Raw genomic sequence first — 21,395 nt, 5'->3', positions numbered from 1 at the left:
TGAATGCATACTTCTAGCAATTTAGCAAAAATGGTCACATATAAAGAGTCTGAATACAAGTTCAAAAATGTCAGATCCTTCTAATTGTATAATAGTGTGAGGAAAGTGAAAGCATAACAGTAGCTGGCCTTTACAGGCTTTTATATAAAAAGCCAAAGGCTCATCTGTGACAATCACTTTAATGTTATGTCTCCTGCAGTGAATCTTCTTTGCATAAAAAAAGATGGAAGATGGGGAACGAAAATCAATACTCGGAGTATAGTTACAGCTGGGTGTCAACAAGCGATCGAGAGTCTCTCCACACATCACACACCCAGCTGTGAACGATGATGCCTAATATACGGGGTGACCTTCAAAATGTCATAAATGTGTTGTGCAATAAAGTGTCAATATTTGTGGTTATGTGGAGCAGGATGACTTTTACAGTAATTGGAACAGCCGCATTAAAAGCTGCGGATCAGTCAACTGATTAAAGACAACCATGGACACCCAGCTAGTGCCTGGGAATGACGTGCATTCTCAGACATGTGTGTGTGTGTGTGTGTGTGTGTGTGTGTGTGTGTGCTCACTCACAAGATGAGCAAGGAAGCCCACCAAAGTTCTGTTTTACCTTTCTTTGTAGTGTGTGCTATGTGTGTGGGAATGTGTGAAGCCCATTTATTATTGAAGGGCTGTTCTATGCCAGGAGAGCACACTCTCATCCTCTCAGTAGTGAGTCTTCCTCTTACAGGAGCACTATTAACCCTGACACACAAGGATGTGTGTGTGTGTGTGTGTGTGTGTGTGTGTGTGTCTGAGTGTGACAGAGAGAGACAGACATGCAGAGCTTGTGTGTGTATGTGTGTGTGTTGGGAAGTGTGGTCTGGTGTTTGTCCTGCTTCTAATCTGTGTTTTGGATTTTTTAATTTTAGCCCCATCTGGGGTGGGCAGGTGGGCCACTGTCTGTTACACGATCTGGGGACTCTTTGCCAAAAAGGGATCTGTACAGTAGAGCGCTTGAAATATGTTTATGAGGAGGCAACTATGGCTACAGTATGGTGCAGTCGTGGACAAAGCACTGGGGGAATTGTATTCACTTTTATTTATTTATTTTCTGTCTACAGGCCATCTTTTAAATGCATTCAAATGAAAATGCAAAAGAATAGGGCCGGGGCGCAGTTGATGTGTTAACACAAAACTGAAATTATGCAGGACATTACATTTTCACTTGTGATATCTGACATACAATTTGTGTTTAGCATAATTTGCATCAAGCTATGCCATATTATGTTGTATCATGAAGTTCACAATAGTAGACGTGATATACAGAAATTCCTTGAAATTTTGCAGTGTTTATGTGGATTTTAAGTCTCTTACTCTCAGTGTGCAACATCACAAATTATTTAAAAATTTGTAAAAAATCAAGACAAGTTAAAACCAACATCCACAGTTTAGCATCTGCCTTTAAAAATCCAACTGAGAACTTTTTTCTCCTCGCTAGTAAGTAGTAGCAGTTTGTATTTTGTATCCGCATATTGTCAGAGACTTACATTTAGTTTGCCTTTCAGTTTCAGTTTTGATAAATGGCCTTCAGCCTGATAGCAGCGTTGCTGAATGGAGTTGTGTGTTCGTGTCAGCGTCGAAGAGGACTTGCTGACTTGGGTCTTTCCTTTCTGTAAACCTTATTTGACTCCCCAACAGAGGAGGGGTGGAATGGGGTGGGGATCGGCAGAAAAGAAAAGATTAGGCTACTGTTAAAAAATGTCCCTTATTGTGCGGCGTGGTTGCCTAAGTGGGTTGCTCGATTTTCATTATTTTTCTTTCTTTCGGCAACCCCCACCCCTCTCCCCCCCTCCCTACGCACATCCAAACCATACCAAATCGTGTGCCAGATTAGAAAATAAATAAAGATTTTAACTGCATTTGTACTTCTTTGGGTCACGTACATACTGACATGCTAAATATTTTTTATTTACCATGGAGGCTACAGACTCTGTTTATGTGTGTTTATGAGCAAATTCAGCCGTGACTGCCACAGACTTTTTTTGGTACACTTCTTTTCTTTAACCTCAGAAAAGAAGAGATCAGTGTTACTGTTGCCCATGACCACAAAGTTCACAACATCTCTTGCTTTCCAGTTCTTCTTTGCCTACCAGTACACATTTCAGATGGATAAAGGTTGATGCACAAAATGAAAAAAACAACAACAGTATATTCACATGAATTTTTACTTTGCTATAAAAACCGTAAATCTGTCGTGACAGTTCTGCGCTGTGTGGGTTGATGTTGAACATCCTGCACAGTGACTGCTATTGGAACTAGTACAGATATTTTTAATTTAAAAGCTTCAAGATACAAGACATATCAAGCATCTGTTGTGTATTCCTTTTTGTTTCTTTCAAGCTTTTGTCCCTGTGTTTTGAACTTAACTGTGTTGCAAAGGGCCTTTAAATTCTGACTGAAATCTCGTGACTGTCAGCACATCACAGGTTTTTAACCATTCGTACAACGAGGCCAGTGTGTACAATCAGATGATGACACCCTCACCTCAGATTGTGCTGCTGTCAACACATTCCCAGGTTGTCGTCACTCATCTTTAGATTCATATTCGGAGGGTGATTGTGTTGATAACAGACTGCTGTTGCACTAAACTGTGCATCATCGTTTTTTGGCACACGGAGGAAGTGGCGGAGGGCGGGGTCAACACCGTTATCACCCTATCATATCTCTGACAGCTACCTGTCAAAATCAGGTCGCAGGAAGAGATGCGTGGAGATCCTGCGATGCTGACATAGCCAAATCTATCTCTCTCTTTTTTTTCATTTTTCTTTCTTTCTTTCTTTCTTTCTTATTTTGCATTGTTAATTTTCACTGCAACCCAGCATATGCTTAATAGGAATGATGATGATAGCAAGGATAAAAAAAGAAAAACAGGAGGAGAAAGGAGAGGCGGTGGTGCAGGTGGGGGGTTGAGGGTGTGTGTGTGTGTGTGTGTGTGTTTGAGTTGACGGGGGGTGTATCTCAGGACTATGGTGTTTCTAAAGAAACTGAAAAGCTTATGAACTGTCAGCGTTCTGTCAGGGAGGAAAATAGCGCGGCCCGTGAACCCGTTTGATGCGTTTGACTTTGTGTGGTGTTCACACATTTGAGCAAGCGAAACGAGGGACAATGAGAGACAGGCAGAGGAGAAAGGGGGGAAAAAATGTGTTGTGATGTGTGTAGGGCTGGTTTGAAGTGGCACTCAACACACTTTCCATTTGTCTCTCCCTCCTTGTGCTGTCTCTGTGTGTGCTCCAGATGTTGGGGAGGACTTGGGGAAGGCGGCGGGGAGCGTTCAGCCGTCTCTGTCCCAGCATCGGGAGCGCAGTCTGGGCTCGTCCTCCAAGGATTGCCCCTACTGTGGCAAGTCTTTCCGCACCTCCCATCATCTCAAAGTCCATCTGCGGATACACACAGGTCAGTACATCTACAGATATCACTTCCCCAAACAAGTGTAGGCACAGAGTGCATTTCTCCAGCTATTAAACATTTATTGTAATTCATGCAAGATTTACTTTACTACTTGTACTGACATTCCTTCTGGGGTTAGACTGACATATTGTTTTATGAATATTGGCCTAATCAGATATTGGAGTCTATCTGCCTCTGATTTGATGGATATGATGCAGATTAATAGATTGCATATTAGTTTTGTAATTGTTACTGCATTAGTTGTCTCTGGGAAGCCCATAATCTGCATTTATTTACTAAAAATGTAAAATGTTAGAATAAGAAGAATAAGAACAAAATAAATGTCCTGAAAATAAGAAGCACCAGAAGTGACCCAGTGACCCCTGTCAATCAGTAGCACATACCGTAAGTCCATGAAATGTAATTCTACAGATATTTCTGTGTGTTTGAGTGTAATGCATTTTCCTTAAAATGACATGAAGACAAATAAATATAACTATTCACAAGCAGCAATATGCGTTTATTAACAGTGTCCCTCATTGAGGCTTAAGGTTATTATTCTGTTTTCTCATACTCATCATTTCATTGAGCTCTAATTAACACAACAAGGGTTCAGTGTCCTCCGATGACATCACTCAGAGGGCAATTTCACACTCGCTAACTCTCAATAACTTTCAAGCCAAAACAAAGCAAGCCTGTCCACAGTTTAGGGATATGCGTGAGATGATGTGTCTAATAAATCTGGCTTTACTTTTCAGACAAGTGTCCTAACCCCTCTGAGCTGCATGCTCTGTGCCCATACATCTCACCAACCAGGGCTCAGGGAGTTCTGTGATAACCTGTCCACTGGTTGTTGCTGGAAGGTTAAGGCTGCAGTCAGAGTAATGATGTAGACTGTTGACAGTAGCCAGGGTTGTAACCCTCTGCAAGGTACAAACGCCCCACTGCCTATCCAGGTTAAAGTCACAATTAGACCATGCAGAGGTCACCTCACAACAAGGACACCTTGTTGTAGTTGGTGGGCCTGGGGTGTGAAGTGTAAGTTAGTAAGGTGATTCTCTGCCTCTCAGTTCATCTCACAGAGCGTTAGTGTTTCCAGGCTCAACAGAATGATTAATCAATAACACTATCATCAGAGGAGAATGTCAGTATTTGGCAATTATGCAAAACCCTGAATTATGTTTAATGCTAATGTTTTTCAAATGTTTTTCTTACTGCTATATCTAATACGGTATGGTAACATTAGGAAAGTGGAAATGGAAAATAAATATGGTTTAGATAGGGTTAGGGTGAGGCAACATAGCCACACACCTTTACTTTTCACCTCACTACATGCAGGGCACACTTCTTCCTGCAATGACACATTGACATTGGACATATGGATGTAATTCCTATAGGGATACTGGTCTGTTAATAAAATGTCAGAGAATAGTAAAACATACACATCAAAGCCCTAAGATGACACCTTTAAATATTTTGTTTTGTCCAACAAACAGTCCCCTAACCCAAAGATATTCCATAAAATAAACAAAAAACAATTAACAATATATATAAATATATTTTATATATATATATATATATACAAATATAAAACAGCAAAAAGCAGCACTTACACAGATCATTTCATTCAAAGCAAGAGATTGAGAATTTTAGCTTCATGACTGACTACAGCGAATAATCAGTAAATACAAATCTTTCTGATAAAATGTACATTGATCAAGTGCATAACCACAGTTTGTCCAGTCAAAGCATCCTTGAGCAAGGCAATGAGATCTGGAATCACCAGGGTAGGGGTGCAGCTGAATACTTGTAACTAAGGCTTTAATGTTCTTCTTTTCTTTTCACTATCTCTTTAAAAATATATATTTTCTGCATCTTTAAGGTCTTCTCTTCTTTGTTCTCCATAGTCTATTATCATAGTGAGTAATGTCATATTTAAATAAAATAAGCACATGGTCTCAGAATAATAAGCATTACACTGTACTTTTCTAACAACACTATCATGTGAACACAAATACTTAAGTCCTGGCCTTTTTGTTAGTTTATACACTTAACAAATTAATCCCTGAGTTCCAGTAGAGACATCAAGGCTAAAACGCCGAACAGTCAATGCTTGCTTTTCTTTTTATTCTCCCTTGCTTTTATCTTCCTACTCATGCACTTAATAGACCACCCATACTGTAACCCCCTTTTTCTTTCGTTAATAACAGGCACATACTGTACCTCAGATCCAGAAAGGAATTAGAGAAAAAGCTTCTCACTCTAGCTTACTAATATGACTGGTGTATACTCATATAATTAGCATCCCTATGTTAAATAGCGCATCTAGGTCACTGCCAGGCCATCCCCAGCTACTGTAGCGTAGCTGGGGATGGCCTGGTTAGTGGTTTTCGGAGGGGAATCTGTTATCTGGTGGTGAGAGGGGTGAGTTATGTCTGCTCCGAGTATTACGGTAAGGATACCCACGAGGGCCATATTTTATCATGGAGGAAGCAGAGACCTCAACCCAGGCCTGGTGTTAACTCATTTGGCAAAACACACACAGACAAGTATGCCCATCTAATTTCATCCACAGTATATTTTACATTTATCCATTCATATCTTGAAAATACAATAAAATAAAAGACCTATTCTGGAGCTCTATACAAAAAGGAGAAAGGTTAGTAAGGAGTTTCTTGAAAGGAATGTATGTCTGGATGTAGGCCTATCTAAGCACAGCTTTAGCGTCTTTTACACAGGAGGAAAAACAGCTTGATGCATCCCCCACATGTGGCCATTAAATCATTCCTATAACCTAATCATACCAGCTCCACTGTGACATCCTGATTACATCCACGAGATGACTTTTACAGCGGCTAAAAATCCTCTCTGTGCTTTGGCGACAATGCAGAGAAATTCACAGATGACAGCCGAGCTCCCCTTCATCCTAATGCAATGTGAGTGACACAATGGAGTTGCTTACCAAGCCGGCCGAGGCAGCATTGTGCAACGCAACACAGAGATTAATGAGTGGCTAACACCAGCTTGAAAGGAATGAAGTGAATTTAAATTTCTCCAAAAGTTAAAGAGGTAATGTTACAGTATTAATTTCCTCTTGAACAGTGAGTGGGAAAATATCCATTAGCAAAATTAACCACAGTTTTCTAGGTAGCTAACATTGTGCGGCTGTGGAGCTGCAGTGTGGGGCCACAGCTAATGAACACACTGCAGAGGGTGATATTTCATTATACAAATTAATGCTCACATTTTAATGGGAAAGTCACATAATGAATCTAGGCTTCAGTGACAGCAATTAGAGGCCCAGATTGTCCCCTTCTGGACAAGGCACTATTTAGCAGTAAGCAGCTGTGTGTAAAAAATAAAAAGGTCCTCACTCTTGACAATAGCCGCAACTTCAGGCAGGGCCGCATAACCAATAAGAGTCCCTTCTCACCTTTAAACAATGAGATGGGGAAACAAAGAGAAAGAGGAAAGGTAGGACTTGCCCATGTCGTTTAACCTTAACCTAACCTTGTAATCAGGATCAATCAAGAGGGACCTGTGATCTCCCTCTCCATTCCTTTCACTCCTTTGCCGCGTCCTTCCTCCCTTTTGTCCTTTCTTTGAGTATCTACCTCCTAATACATTTCTTTCAGTGCACCCTTTTTTCTTCATTTCCTATCAGTATCTTCAATACAATGACACTGCTAAATTTTATATATTATATTTGCAATATGGTGGACAGCTATATCTAAGGTTCATGCATATACTACACATTTATGGTAATTTTAACCTCTGTGGTAATTCAACTGGTTATCCTGATAGTATTAGCAGCATGCATTACTCACTACTAACCTCTTAGTTAAAGGACAAGGCTGCCAATATTTCATATATATGTATATATATATATTAAATGTCAACAATCCTATGAAAATACCAAAACCAACAATGAATTGATACTTACTAACAGTTCTCAAAACCTGATATATCTTACTCATCTGTGCCATAGAGCTCCATTGTTGTCTAAACACTATTAAAAACACATCAATGAGACACACTGTTGCACTGGGTGACATGTTAATTAATTACAATGAGCACAGTCACTAATATATTTTGAGTCAATCCCACATACTCTGTCCTGGTGCTGTAAATACTCACTAGAGCACCAAATGCGCAGCTAAAAATAGTCCCCAACAAATGTACTATTTACTCCTGTTTGAGTAACATTTGCGAAAAACTACAAAGCCCAGCTGTTTTAGGGAATAACTGGGCATTTAAAACAAGGAACTATATATTTGCGACCTGTTTTAAAATATTCAAATCTTCTTCGGGAACAAATGGGCTCAGTGCTGACTGCTACACAAGGAATAAAAGATTCTGAAAAATGCCAGCCTTATCCTTAAACATGTCATACAAACCACTGAGTGGACACATTTGTACAAAGTTCCTGAGTGCATATCTTGTGCATTTATGGTGTCACTTTCCCATCTGAGAAAATAAAACTATTAACCTTGACAGCATTAAATACATTTTCAATTCACCACTAACTACTAACTTAAGCAGATATACTTAAAACAGATGTAAAACAGTTTCAATCCATTATTCAACTCTTTTTTTCCAACTTTCCAGCCAACTGGAAATTCATCTTCCAGCATGTCATATCTATTAAGCCATTTTAATTGCCCCTCTGTACATGTTTGGGGTATTTATCTTTACATGGTTTTATGGCACTATGCTAAGTCATATGAAATCAGTACATGCAGCATGAGGTGCAAACATATAGTGGAGGAGCAGATTCCAGTTCAGCAAACAGGAGGAGGGTGATATATAGCCACAGAGGTGTCACATAGATGTTTATGCACTCTAGTTTTTCAGGTCAAAGATGAGAAAGCCACAGTGGTGCATTTCTTACCCTTCTGTCATTCACCTTTGTCAGGGACAAAATGTCCAAAGCCAAGACGTACAACAGCAAAAAGTTTATCATTCTATTTTTAACTCCCAAATAGCAATTTTCTAGTTTTGTGGCAGCAGTGATCTGTCATGTGGCTGGGAGGTTGTGCTGTTTGCGCTGATATCAATTAAAAGTGGATTAACGGGTACATAATGACCTTTAGCAGTAAATTGTGTGTAATGTTGCAAGGCAGGATACAGTATATTCCCCAGATGTCACACCAGACCCCTGACGTATGATGGAGCAGATGTCTTAGCCAGTCCAAATGGCCCTCTAAGACACGAGCACACACACACACACACATACACACAGGCTCAGACTGACAAGCACGCATAAACATGTGTTCACACACATTCCAATCGGTGCACACACGCATACATAAACACAAGGAGATGCAGAAATGCACTTGTCGTCTGTCTCACACGCTCCAGATATATTTAAATCCTTAATTTTAATGATAAACTGGAATAAAATGATCACGCTCTGAGGGCATTTGTATTTATTTTCAGTTTTCCTTACTCGTGAACATCAAAGGAGAGTGTCAAACATACAATCTTCTGTGCTTTTCTTTTTCATTGCAGATATGTAGATGGTGCGTTAATCTTTACCCCCACCCCCCATGAACATTAACAACCTCTTATAAGAGAAGACAGAGAAGGAAAAAAGATCAGATCAGTCTAATTTCTGTCTAATTTGGCTCCTAGAATATCATTTTGTCCAGTTAGAGGAATTGAGAATGATCATTTGCATCAGGGACGTTTCCTTATTAAATCAGCACTGAGCCTCTGTTCGGCAGCTCACAGGAGAAGCACTTATTGGGTTAAAAGCTCATCTCATATGGTTTATTTTAAATATACTATGCTTCATAGCCACTCTAGCGTAAGAGTAAAGATATCAAATCACTGTCTTTCTATCTTTAGTCGGGGCTATCTGTCTCTCTGCACACTCCCTTTCCCTTTTCTCGTCTCTTTTATTCTTACTCTCTCCTCTCTTCAGCATTTCCACCTTCAATTTTCTTTTGTATACTCTCCTGTTCGTTTCTCTCCTTTATCAATATTGTATTGAGTTGGTGTTTGTGACCCTGTATTTGAGAACTCTGCAGTAGGTCTGCAGATCGCAGAGTCTTTTTCTGGAATGGTGCCCTCTAAATAATGATAAATTACTTGAGCAGTATGCCATTTGCTAATTATATCCATGATTTACTACACAGCCCGACTTAAATCATTCAAACCAGCCTTGCGTAACAATGCCATTTTTTCTTTTATAAAATGGTTTCCATGTGCATAATCTAAACATTTTATGGCCAAATACTGTATATAGAAATGTGCATACACACAAAACACTACAGCCATCCCTTTTTATTTCTTTTTTCCAACAACCCCCTCTTTTCACACAGTCACTGTTATCCCTATAACAGCAATTCTACTCTGGAAACTTTTTATATGTATATATTTTTTTTTAAATAAATAAAGCTTAGCATTTTTTCCCTCTCTGTTCATTGTTTAATGAATCCAAATCTGGCTCAGACTCCAAGCCTATTATAATTGCTAGCAGGATGTGTTCTATTTCAATATAAGTATCATTCCAATGGAAGATCTACTTCTGGCAGAATAATGCTGGTGTTAGACCATTATAAAGAATATTCATGAATATGAATATGCAGCAAAAATAAATATATGTAAATGTTACGCGACAGACAGATTCACCCCCCTTTTACCGTAATACCTTTGATCTGTGAATCATATTGTTCTTTATCATGGGGCTTCATTGCAACAAGCACATGGTTCACAAATGTCGCCAGCACGTTTCTTGTTTGTTTTTTTAATACTCATTGACTTATTTTGCATCATAGTGTATCGTCCATATTTTTTTTTCAGTACGCCGTAATGTGGAAGTGGTAGGATTTTGTGGCTGATTTATGCTTCTCAAGATAAACTGCAAATAGGGAATGTAGGAGAAATTGGCCTTTCATCGCCAAGGCACAGGACTGACAGCATACAAGGCCAGAACAGAGGCATGATGACCCCACTGCAGGCACACACACAAACACACACACAGATCCAGCTACACCCTCTGCCCCAGCCCTTACAGGGCAGATAGCATCAAGACAGTTTTGTTGTTAGTTATCCTGTCATATTATCTCTTGTAGTGGCCTGAAAGCACTATATGGTGAAATGTTTTTTATGATGTTGATATGAGTGATGGCTCACTTGGCAGAGCTGGATCAAGCTGGATCAACCCATATTCAGATGCCTACGCCATACCCCCACCCCCGTCCCACTACACACACACACACATGCAAAAATACACACACACACCAAGTGGAACAGAGCTGATGTCTGTGGAAGAGTAAAGGCATTGGATTGTTGGTGTTCATTATCACATTGTATTGTAAATTATTTCATTCATTCATTCAACTTTATTTCTTTATTCCTAAGTTTTCACTTTCTTCCCTCATCCTTTTTTTCAGGTGTTCAAAATTGCATGTGTTTTGATGCCAACTAGAAAGTGAGGCAATTGCAAAATATCTTCTTTTTTACGGTAGTTAATGAAATGCATATCTTTTTTGTGAGCTCTGCTCATTTGACCTAATTTTCTTTGTTCAGGGAGGTTACATGACCCTAGGGTCCACATTCCCTGCTCCAATAAATAGATTTTGATATCCAGTCAATCTAATAATCAGGTTAATTATTCACTGTTTTCTCTGTCTTTCCCTTTCTGTTTCTCTCTCTGTTTCTTGGCCTCTCAGGAGAGAAACCCTACCGGTGCCCTCATTGTGACTATGCCGGCACCCAGTCAGCCAGTCTGAAGTACCACCTGGAACGCCACCACCGTGAGCGTCAAAATGGCTCCACCACCTCAGGCCCATCCTCTGGCCACAACCCTTCTTCTGACCACAAAGAGGATCATGGGAAGACAGCCGGTGGCGGCATCTTTGCCCGACCAGATGTCCTCCGTAATGTTTTCAAGGGCATGCCTCCCAACCTAGACTTCAGGGCAGGTCCATTGCTGCCACATCAGTGGGCATCGGCCGGCATGATGTCTCCGCACGACCGAGATAGAGAGAGGGAGCGTGGGGATCGCCATTTTGACTCTGTCTCCTCAGCTGAGAACATGAAGACTGCTGACGGCCCATCCTCCCTGGTCTCACCAGTGACAGATAGCTTCTCCGACCTAAGCAGGGCTTACCAAAGCATGATGGGAAACGGAGTCCACTTTCAAGGTTCTCTCCAGGCCTTCATGGACAACTTTGTCCTCAGCTCTATGAAGAAGGATATGAAGGACAACCAGAGTCCAGTCCAGCTCCAGGCCCAGTGCTACCATGATAACGGTGAGCCCAAAGCAAAGCGGTCCATCTCAGCTGACCAGGAAAGAGAGGATAACGCTGAAGCCAAACAGAACTCAGAACCCGGCAAACCTGGGTCCCAGTATGAACCCCTTGATCTGTCTGTGTCAGTGCGGCCTGAGTCTGCATCTGGATCACTTCCCGGCTCTTCAGTAACCATCCACGATAATGTGGCATGGCATGGCTGCCTCTTCTGCTCCTTCTCCACCTCCTCATTGGAGCTCATGGCTCTACACCTCCAGGCCAACCACTTGGGTAAGGCTCAAACGCAGCGGTCTGAAACAGGCAAGGAGCTTCATGGAGAGGCTTCTCCCACCACCTCCACCATCGTTTCCTCCAATACCAAGACCTCTGGTGTGGCCCTTGACAAAGATGGAGATAGAGATGGAGAGAAAAGCCAGGGAAGCTGGAACAACCACAGGAACCAGCCCTACAACCCCTTTCAGAGTGATTTCTACAGGCGGTTTGGTGGCTTGTATGATGGATCCCCGAGGGCCAGCCAGGGCCTTCAAGGTTACATAGCCACAGGAGAGCAAGGTCTGGACCTACCTAGCCAGGCCTTTGGAGGAGCATCTTTAGCTGGGGATGAGCACATCGGTGAGAGGGGCTCCTGTGGGGATGCAGAAGAGAACCAGGTTGGATCAGATGATGAGGTTGTAAAGGCTGGTGTGCGCAGTGCTAGTGAGACCCCGTCAACCACCCCTAAGAGACTTCAGCAATCGAATCACTCTGATGAAGAGGAAGAGGAGGGAGGAGTGCCTGAAGAGGAGGAAGAAAGAGATGAGGATGGACAAATGGACATGGAGAGAGAGGAAGAAGGAAGTCCAGCTTTAGACCACCTCCAGAACCACCCCAAACTGCTCCAAGATGACACCACTCAGCCTCCAAAAAGTGGAACTGGTTTGGCCACATCTCCTTCTGTCATGAAACCGCTTTCTCTGGTTCCCCATCCCAAGAACCAAGCTTTGCCACTGGAGAAGCAGTGGCAGCAGGGACTTGGCCTTCTGTCTCCCGGAGGTCCTCAAGGACTTTTGAAGGCAGAGCAGCAGACCCACCTAGAGCAGCAGATGAACATGCTATCTGTCCTCAGAGCCTACAGCAATGACAACCTACCTGCATTCAACGGCCTGGGAGGCGGAGTGGGAGGGGCACCCACAGGGGGCATTAAGAGGCCAGAAGCACCTGGTGAGTGTTTTTAACCCCTACTGGCACTGTAACTTCTGTACAGCATGCATACATATATTCACACATACCTACACCAGCAGGAAGCACACACATAAACAGTCATGAATACACGCGTCTTTGAAACACAAATTCAATATTCCCAGCACTGCATAGACATAAACACTAAACACACAAGACAAACACATATACTTTTTTTCCCGCACACCCACAAAGGAATCTCAGACACTCACAAAAGGTCTCAAGATTGGCTCTGAAGTGATTTCAGCCTTATTTCAAGCAAGTTTAGAAGCTATCAGCCTGGCGACTAGCAACAGATTAATCTTTATTACACGTTTATATTGCTGGGAGTGCAGCGCCTACCTCCCGCTCCACAGCATGGAGGGAATAACCCTGGATGAGTCAGAGCAGGACCTCAGCTCCCTGTGCCATCTCCTCCACATGTCTCTTAACTATCTTAGCTCTCATAAAGCTGGCTCCCAAAAGCCCATTACTTTATAAGACTCGTCGATCTATGACCCTGTGAAAAATGAACTGTCAACTTTCATGATTCTGCTAAGGTTACAGCTGCTCCTTGAGACTGAAGAAGGAAGTTCTTTCTTTTTTCTCTTATTTACAATGCTATTTTGCTGTTAAGGGGTGGTTGCTAAAGTGTCTCTATAGGAAGAAAGTAAAAACCCAAAGTTGGTGTACTTTGAAACACCGATTTATACACACACTACAGTGACCGAGAATGCAGAAAAGAGAAGAGACTACATACTTCTGGTGTTAGCTGAGATCCTGACACATTGAAACTGAAACTGAGACATTTGAGTGAGTAGGCAATTGCCTGTTTTTGAGAAATGCAACAAAAAAGTTTTCTTTTTCATCAAGTTGCAGATTTTGAATGCTGTAGGTATCTTTTTGCTATCATATTTTGTATGTTTTTCTGATTTAATCGAAGAATTTATTTAAACTTTTTATTATGTTTTCCCAGTGTTAGCTTCAGTATGGGCAAATAGATCATCATAGATCTTTTTTCTTTTTGTGGATAACAAAAGAGTCGGACATTTTGCCTATGAAATGTAGAGCTCCTGTTAGGCATACATTCATAAAGGTACAGTAGAAGATGCAATAATAATAATAGTGACCTCTTTGTTAATGAAGCAGTGCAGCTACATGTGTTCATCTGACCTTTCCATCTGACAAAATATTATCCGTTGTCATGGAACCATGCTCTCTGCATATCTTAATATCGTGAAAGCATTTCAACCATACAAGATTGATATATGTTTCATTTAATAGAGAAATGCCTTTGTCTGAGAATGCCCTACTTATTGTCTAATCAGAAAGCCTGTGAAAGCAAGCTATGTAATGTGGGCAGTTCCCTTTGCAACTAGGAATGCTTGACCTTTAAAAAAAAAAAGGCTTTCTCTATGGAACAAAAGCCTTTCTTACATGTTGTTAGTTTGTCCTAGTCTGAGTCAGGCATCCATTGTAATTAAAAAAAACAAAAAACAACGAGCTATTATGTATCCAACTTCCTGGCAATAGATATTCACCAGTCAGATCTCTAGGATGGCACTGAAGATAGCGTAGAAAAATATAAAAGATATTGTGAAACACGAGTAAAATCATGACATGCTGTGGTGTGCTTGCATACGAATATGAGTGAGTTGTTTTCGGGACTCGCCCTGCCACAAACTGCCACTCTCATCCCAGTCACTAGCTATCTGACTGTACTGCTACAATGACATATCAAATTATACAACACTGTAACCAATATTGTACGTCAAGCTAAACTCGTACAGCTATTCTTACTGATACAGTATTTAACTGGAGGCTATTGGTTGTCTATAGGTATGAATGTGAGTTTGTTTGTCAATCTTAACCCTGTGATGGACTGCATGCTGTATTCCCCATGTAACTGTTACTGTCACTACAACATCTGCTACTAATACCACAGAGGCTGCTATTGTTATGAATATTGTTCATGCTCAGTCTGCTATTTTTCAGTTCAGTTAGGGTCCAGTAGGACCTCAGTAGCCTGTCCGTTCACTAATATCACACAGTTTGTTAGCTCCTCTCATCCTAACCCTACATCCCCAGTACACAGCAGCTCAAAAGATAGCGCTGGGCACCACAGACTGGTTGAACATTTGCAGCATCCTGTTGCAGACTTTAAAGCCATTGCACCTCCGCAGGAAGTATGGCTGGTTCCAGTCCTTCTTGTAGAGAAGCGTGTTATCCAGGTGCAATGTAAAGGTATTTAGAGGAGTGAACCACCTTGACATTCTCCCCCTGGATGGAAACATTGGTCGGAGGACACTTAGGCCTACAGAAGTCCACGATCAGCTCCTTCATCTTGCTAATGATGCTGCATGTGATTCAGTCTCATTACAGCGGCCTGCCGGTCGGGAAATCTGTTAGCTAGGAAAGGAGTGTTCACCTGCCTGGCCCTAGCACTTGTCTCCCAACAGTAGAGGCGGTAAAGTGTTAAAAGCATTGAGGCCCTGCAGGGCCTGCAGGCTTTGCTCAGTGGAGACTTTCATGTCCTCTTCTCACCTGGCCTGCCGTGGTGGTTGGGGGTGTGAGGTGTGTGTAAGTGGTGTGCATTGGGAGAAGGGATCAGTTCCAGGGCTCCAGGGGGGGGTAGTTGCAGGGTAAGGCTACATCCCCACCACTAGGTTTTTGTTTAAAACAGAGACCTTTTGCTACATTTGCACCTCCTGTCCAGACTAAAACAGCAAATCCGAAGACCTAAAACTGAGAAGTTTCAAAATGCTGCTGACCCCAAAATGCTGCATTTTAGTGCAGACGGGAAAACAGAGGACTTTCAAAACGATGGCGCAGACACTCACATTTGGCTTCCTGATGGGGTCTTATCAGTAACGCAAAGAAAAAACAATGCAACTGACAGTGTTTTGGTATTTTTATTAAATTTTTTTTTTACTGTGCAAATAACTCTTGAACTGTGTTACAACGCCACAATCGCTTCGTACATGATTGTTACTTTTTTGGGGTGCGTCATTTGGTTGATTATGGCCAGTGATGCTCCTCATGCATCTACACAGACCCTCTACTATTTCTACTGTAGTCTGGCCTCCATCTTTCTTCTGTATGTGTCCTTGCCCTCCTTGAGCTTAATCCTAAGCGCTCTCCGAATGAGTTTCAGCTCATCTCTGTACCCTGCCCCGGATCGCTTTTTTCCATTCAGGAAGGTGTTGGTGTCCTTGGTGATCCAGGGCTTATTGTTGGGGAAACAGGTTACAGTCAAGGCAGAAACAACGTTGTCCACAGAAATTGATGCATCATGTGATTCAGTGTTTGAGTCCCTCAATAACCTCACTATATGCTCAGTCAGAGCTTACTTGTGGCCTCAAAACAGCGCCTCAATGTCTTTTGTGCTGCCAGCGAGGATACTATAGCGATAACTCTGTCCAAATAAAAGTAGTCGGGAAAAGAGTATATTGACCCTGAAATGTGGTAGTAGAGTAGAAGTAGAAAGTAGCATTATATCAAAATGGTATCCCAAAGGTGTACAAAAGTTCAGTACTTTGGTAAATTTACTCCTACAAGTGTTGTTGATACTACCATTGTTACTACTGTCACCACCACTATCGTGACTGCTGCCAGTTCTGCTACACATGCTACAGTTGTATGATAAAGCTTGGATGAGAAAATAGACACACTTGTTTCATGGTAAAATGCACTATTACAGTCCCTCTTCATGGGTCCACTTGTAAACCCCTTGTACCCGCAGCGTGAAGAGCAACAGCCATACATTCCACTGTTATTTGCTGGGTGGAGAAGGTGGGGGTAGCAAAGACATCCGTAAAACTCAATTCAGACCTGGCAAAATGTGATTATCTGGAGTGGGTTTGCATTAGGTTTGTATGCAAATACAGTATAAATCATTAATATCGAAATTTCCCCCTGAATCTGTGGGAGCTGTTGTAGGGCACGCACTGCACGTCTGGAGTGGCCGTCTCTTCATTAATATGCCCAGAGCAGGGAGAAAAGGGTTACAATGCACATGAATCTACTTGCACTCTGACACATAACAGATACACACATATACGGATCCACACACACATATTCACACATCTGTACTATTACACCACACCTCCCTAAATTTGCCCAGGAATTGGATTTATCAATAAATGTCATTAACAACAGCAGTGGCCCTGAGGTATCTGTAATCAGACAAGGTATCTGGTTACTGAGGTACAGTACGCTGTGTAAAGATTGATATGAACCTGCACCATTTGTTGTACTGTAGATGTGCTTAACACGATCAATACTTGGCTGCAGTGGAGACCTATCTATAGCCATGCATTATCAAACATGAAGTATTCCATTATTCAAACAGTGCTGTACATGCCATCACTGCTTGCGAACATTGCTCCTTACATCGTATTACTTACATTACCTCAACCCCCTCGTTCATTTAATATATTAAATGCGGACCAGGACTTTAGAAGGTTGAGATTGACAAGCTGGAGAGGAAGTGTTGATAGAAGTGTAGGACTTGGATGTGCGCACTGAGGATTTCAGAGGAGAAAATGGCAGAGCTCATAGCCGAGCACCTCTTGCAATTTGAGAAGTAGGCTACATAAACAGAGAGTTAGTGGAGAGGAGATAGAAAGAAGAGAGGGAAATGCTGTATATTCTCACATCAATTATACAAATCACTTCCAATTTACAAGTACTCTCACATTGTGCTCTATGGTTCTCCTCATAAGTGCTGTGGTTTGTTGGTGTTTGTTGCAGATAAAAACTCTGAGAGAGTCACCTCCTCTACACACATTAGATCACAGTAAAAAGAGTCTATTTTTGAAGACTTGAAAGGGTGAATGTATGGCGGCGTTTCAGTCTCACCATATAGCAGCAAGAAGCGCAGTAATGTATCAACTGTAAAAGAGCTCTCTTGAACTGCATACAATGACTGAAAGTGTGCTCTGGTGCATTATTTAAGCATTAAATAAGGTCTTGCTTTAGTTAAACAATAGTATTGATTGATTTGGGATAAGAATTTACACTGATCACTACACTACAGCATTTTTGAGACGTACTATGCAGTGGACTGGACTACTTTGTTTTTTGGTAGTGTGCTTTATAAGGGGGAGGGCGGGGGGTACACTTTAAGTTGGGCAGTGTTGTCGTGTAGACAGTAAAAGCGGAGTTTTGCCTTGCGACGTCAGATTGTGCGCCACTACCTGCTTTGTTTACGATTTTATTAGGCTCCGATTGGCCAACATGGCTTTACGGTTAGGGTCATATCGCCGCCTGGTGGTTTGGCATGCCCTTGACAGCGCTTGATAGGGTGTTTTTGCATTTTCATGTAGACAGAGATTTTTTTTTAAAACAAAACTCCAGTTATGAAAATACCTGTTTACATGTGGACTAGACCTGAAATGAAGTTCAGTTACAAGGCTTGTTGATGTAGGAAAGGGTGTTACTACAATTAACACGCAGCAGTATTCCTGACTAAATTGCTAGCTCGTTACAATGACATAACCCTACCGACTTTTGATTGGATAAAAAAGTATATAATATATACATAGTTTACATCGCTTCTCTTCTGAGAGGGATTCTAGCAAATGCAGAAAATATGTAACAGAATAAAAAGCAACATAAAGCACCCTGAGTGGAGAAAAGGGTAAATTATTACATATTATTACAAACTTACTCACTGAAAGAAGGAATGAGACAGAACTATGTTAGAACATAGAACACAAGTAAAAGGAAAATGCTACTGCAGCTTTACCGGCAAATAATTTCCTCAAGGCAGGACAGCTCTCAAGAAAAGCTGCAAAAACTATGAGGTTGAGGCAGAGACACACTGAAGGCATGCCTGTCATATGCAAATCACAAGTAAATCATATAATGTCTGTTTCTTGTCTGCAAAAGAGAGAAAACCTCTTGCAGACAAGAAGCAGACATTTTAGACATAGTGTTGGGCCTTTGCTTGTGCCCTAAATGTAAGACCCTTCACATTTTAAATTGAAAAAATGAGTTAAGAAATATCTTTACTGTTTCCCCCATGTAGTCTGACAATGTCATTAGCCTTTTTGTCCTACAACCCTAAAATTCCCGTAGGTGTGTGTGTGTGTGTGTGTGTGTGTGCGCGCACACACACCGTGTTAAGGATGTTTTCATCTTAAATACAGCACTGGTTGTGTCACTAGTGGCCAATTACCTCTGTCAGAGGGAGTGCACTCCAGCCTTCCTTCACTGCGAAGGATTTGAACCCATGAGTGCTGAGGTCATATTAGAACAACGTGCAAGACATGTACAGACCATACACACACATGCACTCACACACACACACACATTCATACATCTGTATTCTCACGGAGGAGTAGGCAAACATTACAACGCATGCTATTGTAATAAAGGCTGATATAGGTGTGTGTGTGTGTGTGTGTGTGTGTGTGTGTGTGTGTGAAATAGGTTCTGTAAAGCACTGATGGTAATTAAAGACATATGGTGGGATTGGTGTGCTTGCTGTGAAGCGCAGATGTAGTGGATCACAGTTGGCATTACTGGTGTAATTTTCACTTTCTCTAGTTTAAGTGGAAGAAAGGTAGGCATAACAAATGAAGCTCCACACACACATACAGCTACAGATTTTTTTTTGTCACAATTCTAGATGCACATATGCTGGTGCCTGTATAATACAGATACAGTAACTACAATTGTCTCTTTCTGTATACACACAAACAGCACTCACCACAATTACTACACATTATTGCATCCTGGGCCTGTATTTATCAAACTGCTAAAAGTAAGTATCATTTTCAGTGTAGCAGACAACAGGAACAATGCTGACGCTGCTTTTGTGTGCAATCGCATTCTATGCTTCCTAGTTGTCTAAATTCTCCCTATTGTGGGATTTCTCAGATGGATGTCTGCTACGAGCGGCAAAATGTCTTTCCTGTTTCAGCTTGGTTTTCTTATTGTTTCTATTCCAACCCATTTTCTATTATGTAGCCTATAATTTGTATATACATATGTACAGTACAGTCAATTGTTCTTAATTTAATATTTTAAGTCCTACTGGAAATATTAACCTGTTGGTAACTACCAGCTATTTGCCCCTATTTCCAGGAAAAATGCCTAAAATAATACCCAAAATGAATCAGAAATAACTCCTCAACCGTTAGGCCTAGATGCATATCATGGTCTCTTTGATAGGTCAGAAGCTAAGGAAAATGAATCAACTGTAAATTAACCTAATTATTTTGCTATCAAAGAGTAAATGGAGATGCAATAAAGGGAAATATATTTTCATCCTCGCCTGGTAGAAAATCTATATTTAATAGCAATATCACCATCAAAACCATCATCCAACTCATTATAATGCAACAGAATATCTTCTAATACGTCTGGAATATGACTGTAACTGTAAATGTGATGAGAAGAAACCTAAGATGCAACAGTTATTACACAATTTGTCAAAAATATACCAGGTGAATGTCTATGTTTTGGCCATATTTTGTGTTTAAATGTTCAGTGGTTATTGGGGGTTTTCTTCAAAACATTATTTTTGTCCATACAACCACGTTCCAAATAACATAAAGCTTCCAAAACATTGAAATGATAAAAACAGTGAATTTGTGACTGAATGAACTCCCATGCTTTACAGACCCATAACTTGAGAAAGGAACATCCTACAGGGCTGTAAGTGTGCTCTGTCTCTTTGCATTGAGCAGACGAAATATGCATTTTTATGTTTCAACATATCACTAAAATATATTATTTTGGCTAGGAAAGAATGAACAACAGGTTAAACGTAAATGAAATAATATACTTTTAGGAATGTTTTTCTTTGATGTACAGTATGTACGATATTTTCTTGAAATACATGAAATTGAACTATAAAAATGGATTGATTTAGATAACTCTGGAATCCGTCCATCAGATTCAAACTTAAAGCCTTTTTACTGTAGCTCAGTGGTTAGATCTATTCTTGAGTTGGTGTATATATACAAAATAAATTCATAGAACACTTTTGGTGACACTGACCATCACTTTATCCTCAAAATCGTCTACCAATTCCAGCTACCCTTGATTTTAACCTTCCTTGGAAAAATATGACCTGGATGGCTGAGAATCTTCACAGACATCATACCATTTTGATGTTTGTCTCAAGCATCTCAAACAAGCGCACACACTCAAACACAGAATTCTTTGACAAGTACAAAAGAGCTAGGGTAGGTATTGCTCCCAGACACAGACAGATATCAATAATTATTCTGTACACGTAAAAGTAGGTCTGAAGGTTCAGAAAGGTGACACCCGAGGATCCTTGTGGGTGCAGGTGGTACGGTCTAATTTACAAGACAGTATCTATATTGAAGACATAAAGGTCATGGATAGATATGTTCCAGAGATGTCATTATTCATTTAGCCAGTAGACTTTAATGTTTGAATGGTCAGCGGTTGCTTTTCTAAATAGTATAGACACAAACTGTGACTAAACCTAATGAACATACTTTTCACTGTAGACAGTTGTACAATACA

General features: G+C 41.0%; 1 protein-coding gene across 6 annotated transcripts in view; it reads left to right on the top strand.

The window, feature by feature from the left end:
- The window catches only part of znf536 (zinc finger protein 536), a 219,086-nt gene that overhangs the window by 141,338 nt on the left and 56,353 nt on the right, over positions 1–21,395 (top strand). For all 6 annotated transcript variants that reach the window (XM_038701229.1, XM_038701230.1, XM_038701227.1 and 3 more), the window contains 2 exons: positions 3,277–3,435; positions 11,109–12,890. In XM_038701229.1, coding sequence (XP_038557157.1) covers positions 3,277–3,435; positions 11,109–12,890 — 1,941 coding nt within the window. The remainder of the gene's footprint in view (positions 1–3,276; positions 3,436–11,108; positions 12,891–21,395) is intronic.

The sequence above is a fragment of the Micropterus salmoides genome, unplaced genomic scaffold (genome assembly GCF_014851395.1).
Source record: "Micropterus salmoides isolate LMB-PRFRI ecotype aquatic unplaced genomic scaffold, ASM1485139v1 Ms_hic_scaffold_6, whole genome shotgun sequence".
Lineage (NCBI taxonomy): Eukaryota > Metazoa > Chordata > Actinopteri > Centrarchiformes > Centrarchidae > Micropterus > Micropterus salmoides.
Note: the sequence above shows the minus strand (reverse complement) of the source record. Positions and strands in the feature narration are given on the sequence as shown.